The 17928-nt window shown below is 45.6% G+C and overlaps 1 protein-coding gene across 5 annotated transcripts in view; it reads right to left on the bottom strand.

The window, feature by feature from the left end:
• Positions 1-17928, bottom strand: part of PDZD2 (PDZ domain containing 2) — a 237416-nt gene that overhangs the window by 16937 nt on the left and 202551 nt on the right. For 4 of the 5 annotated variants that reach the window (XM_080973358.1, XM_080973357.1, XM_080973361.1 and 1 more), the window contains 7 exons: positions 16146-16278; positions 12935-13016; positions 11785-11888; positions 10540-10711; positions 8823-9628; positions 7353-7497; positions 789-4338 (listed from right to left, as the gene is read on the bottom strand). In XM_080973358.1, the coding sequence (XP_080829484.1) occupies positions 789-4338; positions 7353-7497; positions 8823-9628; positions 10540-10711; positions 11785-11888; positions 12935-13016; positions 16146-16278 (4992 nt within the window). The remainder of the gene's footprint in view (positions 1-788; positions 4339-7352; positions 7498-8822; positions 9629-10539; positions 10712-11784; positions 11889-12934; positions 13017-16145; positions 16279-17928) is intronic. The other variant, XM_080973359.1, reaches the window with a different exon arrangement.

The raw sequence follows: 17928 nt of genomic DNA on the forward strand, positions 1-17928 counted from the left end.
GGGGCTGCAGCGGAGAACAAGAAGCAACAGAATGTAGTCAGGGCAGGATGTACGCTGTGATTCTGCAAGAGAGCTGAAAAGGAGCAGAATGCGGTATATGGTGCAGAGGACAGCTTCTAACAAATCTTTGCATACATATTTTTTTAAGTATCCAAGTTTCTAATTCTTACAGCTTCAAATACATGTTTGGAAACATGTGGGCAATGCCTTGTGAAGTTTAAGAAGCTGAATAGGGTTTGTAGGACTGATGTGGAGGGGCATCAGTGCCCCGTGCTGCCCCCCTTGTCTTTCACTGTGCTTAGCAAAACCAGTCTAGGTTATGCAAAATAGTTTCAGAATAAATTTAGGAAAACAAGAGGAAGTACGCAAAGCTTTCTGCTGTGCATAAGTTGCTCGCTGTTGCAGAATCCCGCTTTCCGTGGCACAGAATGCGATAACCTGGAGGCAAGATTTTTATGCTTTTGTGCAGTTTGTAGCCCAGAATATGGGGTTGCTTCCAAATAGGTGTTTATTATTGAATCAGTGCTCCCCATGCATACAACTTTTGGGTACAATGCACACAAAATGCCAGTCCATTTCCCCCCCTTTAATCCAGATTTACCCTTTCAAGAAAGAATCCTATAAGCTTGTTGCCAATGTCCATTAATTCACACTCCACCCCACCCAAAAAATCCGGAAGCACCCTACATCTTGTGACTTCTGGGAATGCTTTGCTGTGTGGCTTTCAGGCTCTGGAACCTGACCCACTCGCGACATAAAACCAGTGCAATGGAAACAAGAGCACTAACCTGATTGACCAGCTCTTCCCCGAGTGCGTCTTGTTCGGGTCGGCGTCGTGTTGTAGCACTTCGTCATCGGAGGCTGACCCAGGAGTCCCGCAGCTGCTGTTCCAGGGACTGCTGTCCTTTGAATGCTGCCTGCTTGCTGAAACAAGACTGGAGAGCCCGGGACATTCATTCAGACTGGATTCGGTTTCAATGGGAAGGCCAAGAGGTCTCGCTGCAGGGGCAACTTCCAGTTCCGTTTTGAAATGAGAAGGTGCAGATTCCACAGAGAAGTCCTCGCTGCACAGCTTGTCAAGGTCGGGCATGCTCAAAGCCCGCAGTTCCCGGATCTTAGAGCGGGACAAGGGTGCGTGCCTGATGTGCCCACCTGAAGCTCTGCTTCTTCGGACAGTGGGGGTCGATGGCGGCAAACAATTTGGACCTCCCAAAGCACCACACCTTTCGCCCTTTTCTAAGGGATGAGCATCATCTTCGCTGTTCTCTGAGGGATTCTGCTGCAGTTGCATTAATGCCGCACTGGTTGATGATTTTGTCATCTGCGTGGGGGCCGGGGTTTCGCTTTCACAATAGGAACTCAAACTACGTCTCAGCGCCTGGACGGGGTCATTGATGTTGCTAGCCGAAACCGCAGAAGTACCGCCTGACAGCCTTCTACCAATAGGAAGCTTTGAGCCGAACGAGGTGGAGTGTATGTCTATCGCTTTGACCAGGGGCCTATCGAAATTGGCAAGGTTCTCAAACGATTTAATTCTCTGTTTCACGGAAAAAGAGGAAACGGGATCGTGTGGCCAGTTGAGCTCATAATAGTAATAATTCCTCCTGCAGGTTTTCAATTTGTCCGCGATTCTGCTGCTGCTGCTACTGGTCGAAGGCAATTCCTGACTGTTTGATTTGGGGGCGCTGTGAGGCGTTTCTATTCCATCTTTCGTGCCATTCATCAGACTGAGGTGGACAATTTTTAGCATGCCCAACTCTGAATGGGGGTACTTTTCGCCTGAAGCGTTGCTCAGGATATCCTGGACACAATGTGTCGGCGAATCCATAACATGGCTGTCCTCCCTCAAATGATTCGATAGTTGGGCAGGCACTGAGTACGTCCTCGTCACAGGCTTCAATGCATTGTGCATGTTTTCTTCCTCAACGGTGCTCTGCCTAATGTTCTGAACATTGCTTTCTGGTTTGCTGGCCAACCTAGCGTGTCCTTCCTCCTTCTCCAGAGGCAACTCGGGAATCAATGAGGGTGGTGAGAAGGAGCTAGAAGACAGCCTCACTTCAATGAAAGTCCGCTGAATTTCCTGGCCTGGTTGGGGTTGCTGGGTAGGGGAACAAAGGAGGCTTGAAGACTCTTTTTTAAAAGGCTCAGGGTTATCCAATCCCGACGGCTTGATTTCACACCCATCACGATTCAACAGTCCACGGTTTTCCGTCCTGTTACTCAAGACAGTCATTTCAGAATCTGTATTTATTTGGGAAGGGTTTTCTCTTGCGTGGTGTTCATCCAATGTACCTCTCGTGTCATTGTTTAGAACCACCTGACCTGTGACCTCTGCATCTTTTTCCTCCGCAGGATTCTCTGCCGTTCCAGAATCGCCAAGTTCCAAACTGCTAATGGGTTTATCTTTCTTGGCTTTGACGCTGCTCCTGTCGCCGTTTGACAAAGGTAGAGGCGATTCCGGAGACACGGCTGAACATGGCATATTTTCCTCATCCTGTTGAAGAATCCTGGAGCCCATCGAAAGGCTCCTGCTGGGTGGTTCCAAATGTGTGGCCAAGTTATGGAGCGATGTGCCTTTCTTTGGCAGAAGCCTGGGTGACGACTGGAAGGGAAGGGATGCTTTCTTCGGATCAGGGCTGCCGGTTTTCGCAGGTGCAGCACTCGGGGCATCCGACTGAGTCTTGGACTTGCTTTTAATGATAAGACCCTTTAACTTTGGCCCTGGCTTGTTCCGTTGGTTATTTGAAAGAGTTTCTGCTATGCTCTTCTGGGGAATCCCTCTAGTTTCATGGTGCAGTTTTTTGGAAGAGGAGGGACTATGTGGGACTACTGTGCTCACTTTGCACTGGCCAGAACTTTGGATTTTGACATTTGGACATTTTGAGGCATTTGCCTTTTCACTCTTTCCTGGCAATTCGTGAGCAGCAGCGGCCTTACTCAGATCTTTCGATTTTGTCAAAAGGGGAGATTTGGGACTGTTGACTGTTCTCTGTGATGTACAGTTCACAGGATGGCTGTCTGGTTTGTTCAAGTGGCTCGAGTCACTGGTTCCTTTCTTCGTTGGGGCAGAATTGCAACCAGCCATATGACTGCCATCATCTGCTGCTAAATCCTTTTCTGTATGCAATGGCTCCTTTTTATTGGGTTGGTCTTTGTCAAGCAGATTGCAGTCCCAGCCATTTATGGTTTTCGTCATGCACAAGTGCATGTCTTGGGCATCTTGTTTGGAAGCCTCACATGCCCCCGCAAGCCTTTCTTTGCTTTCCATGCTTATTCTCTCTCCTCTCCTTAAGGGGCCATTGTCATGGAAAGAGCAAACTGCACTGCTGTGATCTAACCTATCAATCCCAGATGGAGAAACCTGAGAAGAAGAAGGAAAGGCTGTGGATGGAGCCACCTGTTCTGCTCCGGAGTGCCTTGGAGAATGTGGCTTTTCTAATAAGGCTGTCCCACTGGATCCTTCCAGCGATCCAATTTCTGCCTTGATTTCAGTCTGTAAAACACCATTTGGAGGACTGCATTCTGGTGGATGACGAAATACTTTGGGGGTAGGTGGGACCAGCTGTTCCTGAGGAAACTGTTGCTGCTCACTACTCAGACAGCAAAGTTCAACTCGCTCCTCGTCTGACTCAACTGCCTTATGGGTCTCCAAGGGATTGTCACAAGCAGGCTGCGAGGGGGAAGCTCTGGGAGTCTCCGCTACAGATTCTGTGTCTGAACTGGAATCTTCGGCGGTAGCATACATAGATTTGGGGACAGTGTTCACTTTCCTCTCCATCCCAGCCAGGGTGTCTTTGTTTAAACTGCTGAAATTCCTGGAATAGTTACTCAAACGGGTTTGGTTCACAGTGAAAATCTTGCTCGTGTTAATGGAATCCAAGACAGAAAACCCCAAGATTTCTTGAGTGCTAGTGGCATCATTCAGAGTCCTACCTGGAAGGTCATTCTTAATTATATCTGCTCCAGAATGAGAACAGGAATCTTCTCCCCTCCCATCTGCATCTTCCCTGGCACACCTGTCCCTGATGAATGAACACTTGGCACCTGTTTCATCAGAGGAAGGTGTTTTGCCAAGGAAGTCATCCATGTCTCTCAATGGTACCACAGTGCTGTCCTGAGCATGGCTGCTTTCGAAGGAGTCTGCTGGTGTTGCATTGGTCTTTGCATCAGATGGCAATGCTGTCCCTTCTGCCACGTAATCGGGGTTGCCCCCATGCAAAGGTCCTTGGTGGTTTGCAAAGCTCCTCTCTTCTTCGATCATAAGAATATTGCTTGGATTTCTCTGAACTGCTTCATCTGCCTCCGAAGATACAAGGAGATTTGCAAATCGGTTCGTAGCTGCACAAAGAAGGAAGCAAAGAACCAATTTCAGCTTCTAAAGTAGGCGATATTGCAAACCGTACACAAGTGTCTGGTTTTTATTTTTAAAGATCTAGCCGAAGTCCAGTGATGGATAGGAATCTTTCAACCAATTTTCACCATGCTCGCAGATAGTGGTAATATAATCCAACTAAAAGTAAATACTTACATAATATGTTATAAAGTGCTAAAAGTATATTTCACAACACATCTGCTATCTCTTAGTAGTCCTTACAACATCCCTATAGGTAAAGGTAAAGGTACCCCTGCCCGTACGGGCCAGTCGTGTCTGACTCTAGGGTTGTGCGCCCATCTCCCTTAAGAGGCCGGGGGCCAGCGCTGTCCGGAGACACTTCCGGGTCACATGGCCAGCATGACGAAGCTGCTCTGGCGAGCCAGCAGCAGCGCAGCACACGGAAACGCCGTTTACCTTCCTGCTATAAAGCGGTACCTATTTATCTACTTGCACTTAGGGGTGCTTTCGAACTGCTAGGTGGGCAGGAGCTGGGACCGAAAGACGGGAGCTCACCCCGCCGCGGGGATTTGAACCGCCGACCATACGATCGGCAAGTCCTAGGCACTGAGGTTTTACCCACAGCGCCACCCGCGTCCCTTATAAGGCTACATCCCTATAAGGCAGGCCATTTGAGGGGGAGGATGCTTAAAGCCAAGTTAAGATCAGAACGGGGTCATCCAGTTAATAGTCTGGGCTCTTTTCTTGTACTAATTCTATTTCTTTGTTTCCCGATTTTTATTTTCTGCCTTAAGTCTCTTAACACTTGCAGTTTAACCCTCCAGCACAACAAAACCCCTCTCTGTTTTAACCATGCATCCTGCTGAAGTCTGAACGGTGCTATGAATAGTATTTTCATATTCCAAAGGGATAGGATTGCAGGCTTGACCTTGTCAAGCAGGCCAGCAAGCTTTTGTTACATTGAGCCAGCATCTGTTCCTCTCTAACCCAGCTGCCATCTTGGAAGGAATGTTTGGAAATCTTGGCCTGATGTGAGGAAAGTTAGAACTCAGAGGCACCTCTGGAGTGCCTCTGAACCAGGTGCAACGTCTTATGGGACTGCGCATAGGATTTCAGGGCTGAATATCGAGGGATTCCCTATGGTCACTATGAACAGCAATCAGCTTGTGTTCCACTTCAGTTGAAGCGCTGCCTAAACAGCCCGTGCAGCATTTTTTTTTAAAAAAAAGCATTTGTTTTACATTTGTAAATAAAAGCTCTCTTCATTTATTTCACATGTAGCTGAATGTGCAAATACATTTGACCAATGAATGTATTTTGCCACTGATAAACATGATGTTGTTATGGAGACTCTGTGTGTGGTTTCTAGTTTGTGATGGCTCTTTCACACATCCCTTGAGGCAATTCTGATTTATCATAGTCTTTAGTTGCAAATTAATTTTATCTGAATGTTGTTTTTATTATTATCTTTAAAAAGTTACCTACTGTGATCATCTAAGCCTAAAATGCATTACAGATTACCCTTCTGGGGCCATACATAGAACTTTAGATTTGTCAGCCTTTTTTCTTTTTAAAAAAGAAAAAAATATATTGCTTGTATTGAATTATTGAATGCTAACCATACCCAGGGCAGTCCCACTGAAGTAAAGTATCTGATTAACTCAGATCTGTTAATTTCAGTGGGTCTACTCTGTGTAAAACTGAGTTGGCTACAACATGTGGGTTTAAAGCACTGTTCTTGGGTTTTGGATTGTATTTTTATTCTGTCCTGTCACATTTCATCTGTTTACTTGTAAAGCACCCTGGATGCTGATGTTAAAGGGCAGTATGCAAACCCACGAGCAAACGAATGAATGGATTTAAACAAATAAAGAAAATAGTTTCATTTCATGAAATGGCTATTGTGGGCATGCTACAAGGTCAGTCTTTGAATGGCAAATCACTGGGGAGCAATAGCGGAAGGGGTTATTGTCCTCATGCCCCTAACCCAACCCTGTGGGCATCCTGGAGGCTTCTGATTGGCCACTGCTGGAAACAGGATTCCTGGACTAGATAGATCTTTGGTCTGATCCTCCAGGGCTCTTATGTTCTTAGCGTATATTTATCACTCCAGGGAGCAGCATCTGACTCTCACGGTGCAATCCAGTGCAAGTTTACTCAGAAGCAAGTCCCACTATGTCCAGTGGGCCTTACTTTCAGGAAAGTAAGTCTCAGGATTGCAGCCTCAGTGTAAATTTTGTTGCTGTAAAATAGTGGAAGGTTTAACACTTGTAGACTGGGAGACCCACTGTAAGGCAATTTATTGACAACAAGGTGTAACTTGCACATTGGAGAAACTGGTGTGGAGCTCATTTTTGCCCCCAAGTGAGTACCACTGAAGATATTTTTCTATGTTGGCATGCACGTGTGGAAGCTTTTGGGGGCCAAATCATACATAACATTGTTCCTCCAAATAGCAATTGCATGATTTTTAAATTTATTTAAGTAAATAGCAGCTGTCCTCCACCCTCTGTTCGAGATTGCAGCATGGGGGAAGCTTTTAACCCTTTGCCTCTGTCACGGTCACACTCCAGAACAGCTTCTATTTGCATCCAAAGGAAAGTTCCCACCAGTGATTTCCTCTCAATGCAAATAGCAGCTGTAGTGGGGGCCCCAATCTAGATTGACACTGTGATAAGAGTGAAAGGGTTGGAGCTGTCCTCTCCCTGACTTGGGTCTTTCCGCTCCACCCCAGCTATTATCTGCTTTAAAAAAAATTATTATTGGGCAGTTGCTAATGTCATGTTGCTTATTTCATAAAATTGATTCTTGCTAGACTGTAAGGAAAAAACAGCAAAGCATTTTCTCTGTATCTCCCCGTGTAACAGCAAAGGGATGCTTTGGTTTATGCTTCTTCTTTTTTAAAACCCTCTTTCGTTCCTTTCCTAGATAATATATATACAGCATATAACTGCACAGATTTACTGATCGCCTACCCCAGCTAAATCTTGCAGTACCAAAAGGGAAGCAAACCTCTTACCAGCAACAGCTTTCTGGATTTCCAGTGTGATGGATGTGGGGAGACCTCGTACGTATTGGCAGACCTCCTCGTAAGAGAACCCATGGATCGGGACTCCGTTGATGGCAAGGATCTCATCTCCTGGAACCAGCTTCCCCATAGACGCCTGTTAAAATTGCAGTTAGGGGTGCTATCAGAGGAAACAATTCAGAGGGCAGAATAAAGCTATTTATTATTATGGTTTAGCAGAGGGGCAGCCAAAATGGTGCCTTCTCTATGTTGTTAGACTACAACTCCCATCACCTTGTCAGCATGGCCAATGGTCAGAGATGATGGAACTTCCAGCCCAAGAACTTCTGGAGGGCACTATGTTGTCTACCCCTGCTTTATTGTTACACCTGAATGCAGCCAATAACTACCTTGCCAGATCAAGACTGCAGAACTCAACTATTCTGGCATGTGGTGTCCACCAGCCAGCCACCAGCCAGATGTCTTGGAGAAGCTGAAAAATCAGGCAGGAAGACAATGGCACTATCCCTATTACTTGACCCCACCATCTGGAACTCAAGATAGGCTGGCTCTGAACACAGAATATTACAAATTATCATGGCTATGTTGGCATCCATCTGTCTCGAGAGACAATGGTGTGAGCCTCCAGGGGAGAAGTCAAACCACGGTGTTAGCAGCACTGAAGTGACTTTCCACAGTGCCGAAGCCTATGGAGGTCCTGGGCTGCCCGGATGACAAGACCCCCCTCTCCGCCTTTCTGATGTGGTCCAAAGGAAAGCAGAGCAGGTTTGGCATGGCTAATAGCATAGATAAACTTATCATTCACAATTCTGCCTTTTTATTTTTACTAATGCCACCTATGCCATGAGATGCCTCTGTTTCTTGTTTCGATGAGTTACTGCTGGCTTCCAAAAGGGGGCCCTCTTCATAATAATTTGAAAACCACAAGCCTAGGTAAAAGAGATGAATAAACAATCACGAGCTAAATTTTTTAAACTTAAATGGCAGTCCAGTTGTTCTTCCCTCTCAAGAAGCTATGGGCCTTTAAAAATTTAATATTTTCTGCTTCTAAACGACTTGCTCTCTATACGGCTCCAATCACTCATCCCGCAAAACTGGCAGAGCGGCAATGATCACTGCTGCAATTACAAAAATGGATTCGTTCGGAACAGTGTATTTCCCCCATTGACTCTTTAGTTGAAGCCAGCTAGGATAGGTATGCGCTGCCAAGACCTCCCATTAATAACAGCATCTTTTTGCAGGGGTTGAGGAAACTGGAAGACTCACAAAATTAACGCTGCCGCTGAATATAACTCTTTAACAGCATCACCCTATATATGTTTATTCAAAAGGAAGCCCTGCTGAGTTCAATGCTCAATAAGACTTAACAGCACCCTAAATTTCCTTGCATATGCTGAGCTTCCTTCAGTACTGATATCCTATCAGGAAACGCAAAAAGCAGGGAAAATTCAAAGCGTGTACCCTTTCAGCTGCTCCTCCCGGCCGCAAGCCTGTTATCACGACACGCAAGGGGATGGCATGGATTTCCAGGTCAAGCCCAAACGATTCATTTTCATTCCGAGTTAAGGTGACTGCTTCCGGGTGGCTCTGCCAAAGAGGACTCTCCTGTGTTTCGCTCTTCCGGAGATGTGGAAGCATCCTCCCGCTAGCTCTGTTCGAAGCGCTGTGCTCCTCGTTCTTCTGCCGCGGGATGCCATGGTATTCGATGCTCATCAGGCTTTTGACTCGAGTGACGGCTTTGTGCTCCAGCTTAGGGGATCTCTTGGACTCCAGCTGCACCTCCCGAAACTCCTTCAAGCTCAGGTGACCCGGCTGAAGCTCAGGCACGTTCGCGTAATCAAATGATTTGACCGGGAGGAAAGGGGAGTCTGCTGCGTGCTCGGCAGCGCTGTCTGACGAATCCCTAAAGCCAGCGGCAGCTGGATCGTTGTGCAAGTTTGTCCCTGGTTCTCTTTCTGGGTTTGTTGAGCCGCCTTTGACAGGAGAAGTTGCAATGGCAAGCTCACAGTTGCCCTCTGCCTTCCTCTGGCCTTTGGGTCTTGGTCCCCTTTGTAGTCGAGCGCCATCTTGCTTGGAAAACTCATCCTCGTCGCTTGCGTCACCATCATAGAAAGCAAGTCTCCGCTGCCTCTGGAAGGAGGTACGCGGACCTTTGGGGCTATCGCTGAAGCTAACGTGCCGGGTAGTATTCTCCCTTTGCTTATTGAAGGGACCGGGTGAGTTGTTTCCACTACTCGGTGAATCGCATATGCCCGATTCTTTGGTAGCTAAGGAAGAATGCATGAGATTATGATTTTGCAACTTAATGACTTAAAAAAAAAACAACCACCAGAAAATTGGTGGTAGCCAACCAACAAGTCCCACCAGTACAAGAACTTTTGATAGTGCAACAAGACTTCCCCCTCCCCCACCACCATGTGCTACCCAAATCTGCTCCGATGTCAGGGACTGTGCTGAGGAGGGCTGCACTGAGGAGGAATGGTGGGAGCCTTCCCCTTCCCCCTGATCCTGAATCTTCCCAGGAGCAGGAGGACAGTAAAGATTTGGAACAGCGGCTTGCAGAGGGGCATAGTTCAGAAGGCAGAAGCTGGGAAATTCTGGATGGGGAACAGCTAGGAGAAGAAACACTGGGTTAACAGGTTCACTGTCTCTGGCAAGCATTCCTTCGCTCTCCCCAAGGTCAAGAAGAGCTCATAAAGTGGCTGAACAGAAAGCACACAAAGCATAGAGGGGGCAAGCTCAGATTCCATGACGTAGGAGTGACGTAGATATGGGGATGTAATGAGATCCTTAATTGGGAGCACCGCCATTCTAGGAGATGGATTCTTTGTTCTCTCGCTGTCATTATTAAAGTTTCTAACTGGTAAGAAGACTCCTTTTCCCTTGTTCTGCTTATCTACTGCCACGGGGGGGGGGGAGCTAATTCCCTGAAGCCTGACATCTGACGGGTTGGGGAAATAGATTTAGGGGTTGCAGGGGAAAGAAGGTGAGAAGTCCTGTTGCACAAGAAGAAATCCTCATGCCGATGGGAGATGTTGCTTTGCTCTACTTTGGATACAGCCCGATATCCTCATCCTCTTCCAAGCCAAAAACTCAAGACAATGCATAAAAAAGGCAGTAACAAAGGGAGTAACCGTCAAACATCTTTCAGGTTCCATGCATTGTCACCCTGGCTTACCTGGAATACCAGGAGAAGGAAAACATTCATCTAAGGAGCTGCTCCCACTCTTTGGCCGGAGCGGCTCCTCATCGCTAGAGCCAGTTATTGTAGTCTCTGAAAGTGACAGCTGGCTTGCTCCGTCTTGTAAGAAGTATTGGGAAAACTCCGTTTCAGAATTGATGGATCCCTGCTGAAATAAAGCCCAGGGGGGCAGGGTGGTCAATTAGAGCAGTGCCATATATATATTTTTGAAATTATTTTAAAAAAAGTTTACAACAAGAATATCTATAGACAATAAAAACCACAAACATGTAAAAGTCAGAGAAAAGCAGCTAACCGCTATGGAAAGGTGTTTTCTTCGTTGCCTGCATTAGCTGGGCAGCACGTAAAAGTTTTTGACCAGCTTTTAAAGGTTAAAACAGGCTTCCCATGGGCAACTGGTTGGCCACCAGTAATCTGGTCTGGATTGGCCTTTGGTGTGGTGCAACAGGCTTCTTCTTATATTAATACATAACTTGTTCCATTGTCAAGCTACATTTGCTACAACCCTCTGTGCTCTGGCACACTGTTACCCGGTGTGAGGTGAGGGTGGAAAAACACATCTTTGCTCTCTTCTATGCTGGCTCCCCTTCCCACAACAGCTTCAAGGGTAGAGCTGCAGCACATGACTTCCCCCAAAGGATCCTGGGAACAATAGTTTGTCAACGGTGAAAGGAACTGTAGCTCTGTGAGGAGTAAACTACAATCCCCAGAATTCTTTGGGGGAAGACATGGGCTTTTGATGTATGGTGTGTTGGCAGTCAACGTATGTTTGAGGGGCTGGGCTTTTGGATTGTGGGAGGTTGGTGAAGGTGTTTTAACCATTTTATATTTTTAGCCACTTCCCTAGAATGCTCACAAAAGTGGATATGTGTGTGAGGAAGCTCCAGGATTTTCCCTGTTGAATAGTGGAAAAGATGGATGAAGGACACAGCTCTGCTGGATTCACATCTCTTTATTTCAGGAGTTAGAACTGCTCCTGGAATCAGACTGACTGCAACCTAGCTGGCTGCTTTATGTAATACTAAGTAACTTGAAACAGTAACAACTCACAACCAGCTAACCAATCAGGAGCGACAGTTTTCAATCCTTCATTTACATACTGGTGGCCCTGAGTGAGAACTGCCACTTATCTTAATACATAACATTCCCCAAGCAATATAATGATCCATTGAAGTTCACACTCAAAACACAAATCATATTGTTGAATTTTAATTCTTTTACCCGGCTCCCTGGCTCCAAGAAACGCTTCATTGTCCAGCTCAAGGGTGAGGAGGCTTCTGTCTGTTTGGACTTCACACTAGGCGATGGGCTTTTGGGCAGATTCCCTGTTAAATACAATTTGGTTAGACAGTGAAGATTTCAGATTGAAAAACTATTTGCACATAAGCCATTATTATCAGTCTAACTGGAGTCTGTGCATGGTGGGGAGTAAGGCGAGGTTTCAATATCTTGGGGATCAATGTACAACATGTGACTGTTCAGGGCCCCAGAGTAAGGAGCCCCACTCCTTGAGAAGTAACATCTAACAAATCATATTCAATATTTGGAAGAGGCGAGAATCTAACAGCCAGTCTTTTGAGATACTGTGTTGTGGAAATAACTGAGTGGATCTACCTAAAGAAGTGTCTGGCATGGCCCAGCTACAATTCTCCTTACTTTGCCTAATCGTTTTTTTGTCTATGGTTTTGTCGTATATAAAAATTAATGAGGATTTATGCCTTAGATAGGGACGCGGGTTGCGCTGTGGGTTAAACCACAGAGCCTAGGACTTGCCGATCAGAAGGTCGATGGTATGAATCCCTGCGATGGGGTGAGCTCCCGTAGCTCGGTCCCTGCTCCTGCCAACCTAGCAGTTCAAAAGCACATCAAACTGCAAGTAGATAAATAGGTACCGCTCCGGTGGGAAGGTAAACGGAGTTTCCGTGTGCTGCTCTGGTTCGCCAGAAGTGGCTTAGTCATGCTGGCCACATGACCCGGAAGCTGTACGCTGGCTCCCTCGGCCAATAAAGTGAGATGAGCGCCGCAACCCCAGAGTCAGCCACGACTGGACCTAATGGTCAGGGGTCCCTTTACCTTTTATGCCTTAGATAAAGAGCACTTTTGTCGTGCTTTTCATCCCATGTAAAAGCACAGAAATGGAAGAGGGCCTGTTTTAATCCTACTTTTTCCCAGAACCCCTGGGAATGTGAACTTTCCCCCTGTAAGTGGGAGAGGAAGGTGACCTGAGGGGGAAGAGAGCTAACCAGAGAGGGCAGTGCCCATGACCCTCTCTCAAAATTCCAAGTGCACCCATACGGCCAAAAACATTAGCGACCTCTGGAGTAAATAACAGACCAATAGGATGCAGTGTTAAAAGCAAATGAGCTCATACCTGTGGTGTGAGGGGAAGAAGCGTCCTTGCTTTCTCTCTGAGTGGTGCGGGCAATGGCTTCATCCATTTCTTGTTCAGAAACCTAACGTGAAGTTGAAAAAAGTACACTAAAGTTTATACAGCAAAGGATGCTCACTGCAAGATTTCTGGTTCTCGATTATTTATTATACATATTTTTATATCTAAATGCAACCCCAGCCAATAATCTGTCTGCTATGTTGAAATTGAAGGTTCCAAGTAATCTCCAAGGACACATACAGCTGATTGCAATAATCCAATCAGGAAGTTATCAGAGTATGGAGTACAATTGCTTTGTCCAAAAGGCACCACAACTGGCAAACCAGTCAAAGCTGGAAAAAGGTGCTCCTAGCCACAGAGGCCACCTGAAACCAGGCGCACTCCCAAACTGCAAATCTGCTCCTTCCAGAGGAATGCAACCCCATTCAAGGCAGGCTACCTCCTCACCTCCTGGATGTGAGAATTAATTTTGGACACCAATGTCTCTTCAGGATTCAGCTTCGGTTTACTGGCCCATATCCAACCCAACATGACCTCCAAACATAGTCTAAACACCTCAACTGCCTCTCCTGATTCAGATGGAACAGAGAGAGAGAGCTGGATGTCATCTGCATATTGATATACCTGAAGGAGCACCTCTGACCCCATCTTTCAGTCCAGACGCCAAGGTCCAGCTCCAAGGTTCCTCAGTGGTTCTCTTATTGTGAGAACTGGTTACAGGGAACCAGGCAGAGGACCTTCTCAGTAGTGGCGCCCGTCCTGTGGAACGCCCTCCCACCATATGTCAAGGAGATAACCAATTATGACCTTCCATAGATATCTGAAGGCAGCCCTGTATTGGGAAGTTTTTAATGTCTGGTGTATCATGTGTGGTTTTTAGATTCTGTTGGAAACTGCTCAGAGTGGTTGGGGCAACCCAGGCAGATGAGTGGATGGTAAATAACAAAGGGGACAATATGGAACGCTGAGCCACATGACAGGACATCACCCACATCCCTGGAGGTTGAAGCAGAACCACTGAAGTACAGCGCCCCTAACCCCCACCCTCAGAAGGTCCACAGAAGCAACAGCTATAGAGAAATCAAGGAGAATGAGCAGGATTGCAGCTCCCGCTCCCCATTTCTCTCCCTCATGTTGATAAATGTCACCAACAAAAGCGGCCAAGGCAGTTTCAGTGCCATAACCAGGCCTGAAGCCAGACTGCAATAGATGGAAATAATCAGCTTCCTCCATGCCAGAATTGCAACAAGAGCCTTGTCCAGAAAGGAGATATTTGCAACTGGGGCCAAAGTCATTTAACACTCCTGGTTCTCGGGTGGTCTTCTTATGAAGGGGCTGTACCACAGCCTACTTCAAGGCAGATGGTACCTCCCCCTTCTTCAGTGAGGCATTACTCCCTCCCTGGACCCACCCAGTCAACTCCCTATGGCTTGTTCTAAGAAGCGCATATGGTCAAGGGGTCAAGGAGGCAAGTAGTCACTGTGCTTCTTCAAGGAGCGTGTCCACATCCGTCTGGCTGTAGATTATTTTGTATGCTCTGAGATACACATTAATAAAATCCATACTTATTTTTTAAAGCCAAAATGAAATCAGTGGTCTGTGGGTTTGTTTTTTAACTGCCCACCCAAGCCTCGGATACTTTTACTCCCAATAAACAATATACTGTACAGTGTTTGGATTTAAATGTGGGAGCTGGAAAGGAATTGAAATGCACAATCAACTTTTGTGGTTTGTAATGCCAGTGGAAATCAAATGCATCTTTCGAGAATTAAAATTAGGCACGTAGGTGGGTCAGAAATCAGAACTTCGTTGACTAGAGAAGAACAGAATTAACCCCAAAGCAAACTCAGCAGTTTAAATGAGGTTTTAATGTCACATTCACTCAGAGTAATGAAAAAAGGGAGAAAAATATATTTTGTGGTAATGGTTTTGGAAGGACATAAAACCCCCGAATACCAGGTAATATGGTAACAAAAATATTCTGTGTGATGGAATGTAGATTAGCTATAAAAACATGGATATTTAAAGAAGGATGCCTTTTGTATATGCATATGCATGTATCGTCGTCATTAATATGCACTGAGAGCCTTTTGGGCTTAAAGAGCAGGGTATAAATGCTTTCAACAAGCAAAAATTAAAATAAACAATGTTTTCATGTAAAACTAGACAAGTTCAACAGAAGTGAAACTTAAAAAGCTGTAAAGAGCCAATTGCAAAATAATGGAAAAATGTCCACTCCAAAACACAAGGCACTCTCTGAAATATGAAGGACTTTACTTACAAGCTACAGAAGTGGGCTTTGTGGAATTTCCTGGGGAAGGATGTTCTCCTATATCAGGGGTGGGGAACCTTTGGCTCATAGGCCAAACTTGGCAAGCCAGGACATTTTGGGGAGTCATGCCCACTCGCCCCATGTGTGACACTGGACAGGACACCAGGTGGATAGTGGATAATGGCAGAACTTTAAAGGAACAAACAACAACAAAGCATGCTTCCATCACCTGCTGGGAGGCGGGAGAGCACCTTGCTCAAGGAAGGAAAAGCAGTTTGTATTCAATGGAAACTCCTTCTCCTTCCCAGCATTGCTTTTGGGAGAAGAACAAACCTGTCCTCTTCTGGTACACCAACTAAAACAACTTCCTCCAAGAAGTAGGATATATGAGTAGGAAATATGGACACCTTTTGCTCCTGAGGAGGATCACTGGTCAAAACACACTAGGCAATCCTCTGATAGCTGTGCCAGTCTAAGGCCCGCCACGCCTTTGCTTTCCACAACTTAAGTGCCAACACCAAAAAGGCCCTTCTCCATCCTACACCCTATCTTATAGGACAGAGATAGGATACAGGATGGAGAAGAGCCTTGTAGGAAGGAGAGGAAATGTAAGCAAATCTGCTCTCTGAAATATGCAGGGCTAGAAAGGTGGTAACTAGCACTTCTATTTTGGGGTTGTGAGATAGGTTCAAATCCACTGGGTGGAAACTTTTAGCAGCAACACTCCCATTGATTTTAAAGAGGGTCACAAAAAAACTCCTCTAAACTGGAACTGCTGGGAATTAAGCTTAATGACACATTTGGATGAAGATGCACGGATGCCCTGCTGCAAAAAAGTATTTCTACATGTGCACCTATTTCAGACATTTGAGGATAATAAAGGAGTGGGACAGTAATGGCCCAGGTTGCATGTCTCCTTACCTTTGGGTTGGGATGGCGGCTAATGATAAGGCTAACTGGGCCAGGGCCACATTCACTCAAAATGGCATACGCTTCGCTCAGAGCCGCATGACGTAAACTGACCGAATCTGCTTCCAGGATCTGATCTCCACGGCTAAGGGAGCAAACACATGCAGCTGATGAGATGAGGCATGGACATGCTTGCAGGGTGCAAACACACGCCAACTGCCAAGTCCAGGAATTGCTTTTATCCTAAATCAGATGCCTGGTCCACGTAGCATCGTACTCATTGTTTGTTTGCTCACGCATTCATTTCTGAATATCTTTACCCTGCTTTTCTCAAGGCAGCTTGTTCTGCAGCTAATGAATTCTTCAACATCAACTTTATTGGACTGGTCATGTTGTGCAGATGCCTGATGATCGTCTTCCAAAGCAACTATTCCGAACTTAAAAATGGAAAGCGCAATACTGGTGGTCAACAAAAGAGTTTTTAAAAAATGTAGTATACACACTGACAACTGGGAAACACTGGCCTGCAAGTGCTCCAGTTGGAGAACAGGCTTTACCAAAGGTGTCATGGACTTTGAAGACACTAGAACTCAGGACGCAAGGGAGAAACGTGCTAAGAGGAAGGCACGCTTGGCAGATCCACACCATGATCAACTCCCACCCGGAAACCTATGTCCCCACTGTGGAAGGACGTGTAGATCCAGAATTGTTAAAACCGTGTTTATGGAAGACAATCTTACTTGTCTACGCGTGATTGCCGAAGAAGATATTGGGAGTTCAAGGTGATTCACATCCAAGGACTAGCTGAGCACATATCAATCTGTCTAGGCCTTAAGATTGGCCATAGAGGTTCTGCCTGTAGGCCTTTCAGCAGAGCCAATTAAACAGGAGGTGAGGCCTTTTCAGTGATATCCCTGTACCAATGGAACTCCCTTGGGTCTTTATTTTATTCATTTTTACTTAGCAAGGTGTATGTACTTGCTTAATCAAAAAGTGTAACTAAGCAGTTTACATAAAATAGCATGACATGTTCATTTTTTAAAAGCTGCAATGAAAGTATACCTTGAAAACACCGGATAGAATAAAATTAGAAAAACAGACGGTTTTAAAACAAACAAACACAATAAAATTATGTATCTGAGCAAGATTGCCTAAACAAAAATATTTTTAGCATATGCTGAAAGCAGTACAAGAAAGGTGCCTGCCTAATATTAATAGGCAGGGAGTTCCAGTGAATGGATGCTGTCACACTAAAAGATTGGCTTCTCTCAAGTGTGCAACGAACATTGTGTGCTGCATGTAAAAGGGGCAGTTCCACAGACTGAAGTGGTCAAGTGGGCACATATGGAATTGGACAATTCTTCAAGGAAAGAATTGGCCTCAGGCTTTAATATCTTTTCACTTCAATCTGCTTTTAGTTAAAGATGTTGAGCTATATTTTAAATTATGGCTGCTTTTCCTTTTTATATCCTATAAAATTCTTTCATTTGTTTTATCTGGACTGCTGGTGCAGACTAGGGTGTGTTTTCTGGTGCGGTTTTAGTTTTACGTGTGTGTGTGTGTTTGGGCTCCGGAAAAGTGGAATTTAAAAAAAGGGGTGCATGGGAACTAAAATAAATAAAAGCAAAACAAATTATATCAATAACCCCAACAACAGCCTTGTAAGGCAGGTCAATATGATTATTCCCATTTGGAAATTGGTGGGGAGGATTGGCTGGCCAGCTGATGCATTTATGGCAGAGATGCGGGGATGAGTTGGGTCTCAAAAAAAGAAAATTCAAAACGAGGATTTCTA

Source organism: Podarcis pityusensis (assembly GCF_964106645.2).
Source record: "Podarcis pityusensis genome assembly, chromosome: 11".
Taxonomy (NCBI): Eukaryota; Metazoa; Chordata; class Lepidosauria; order Squamata; family Lacertidae; genus Podarcis; species Podarcis pityusensis.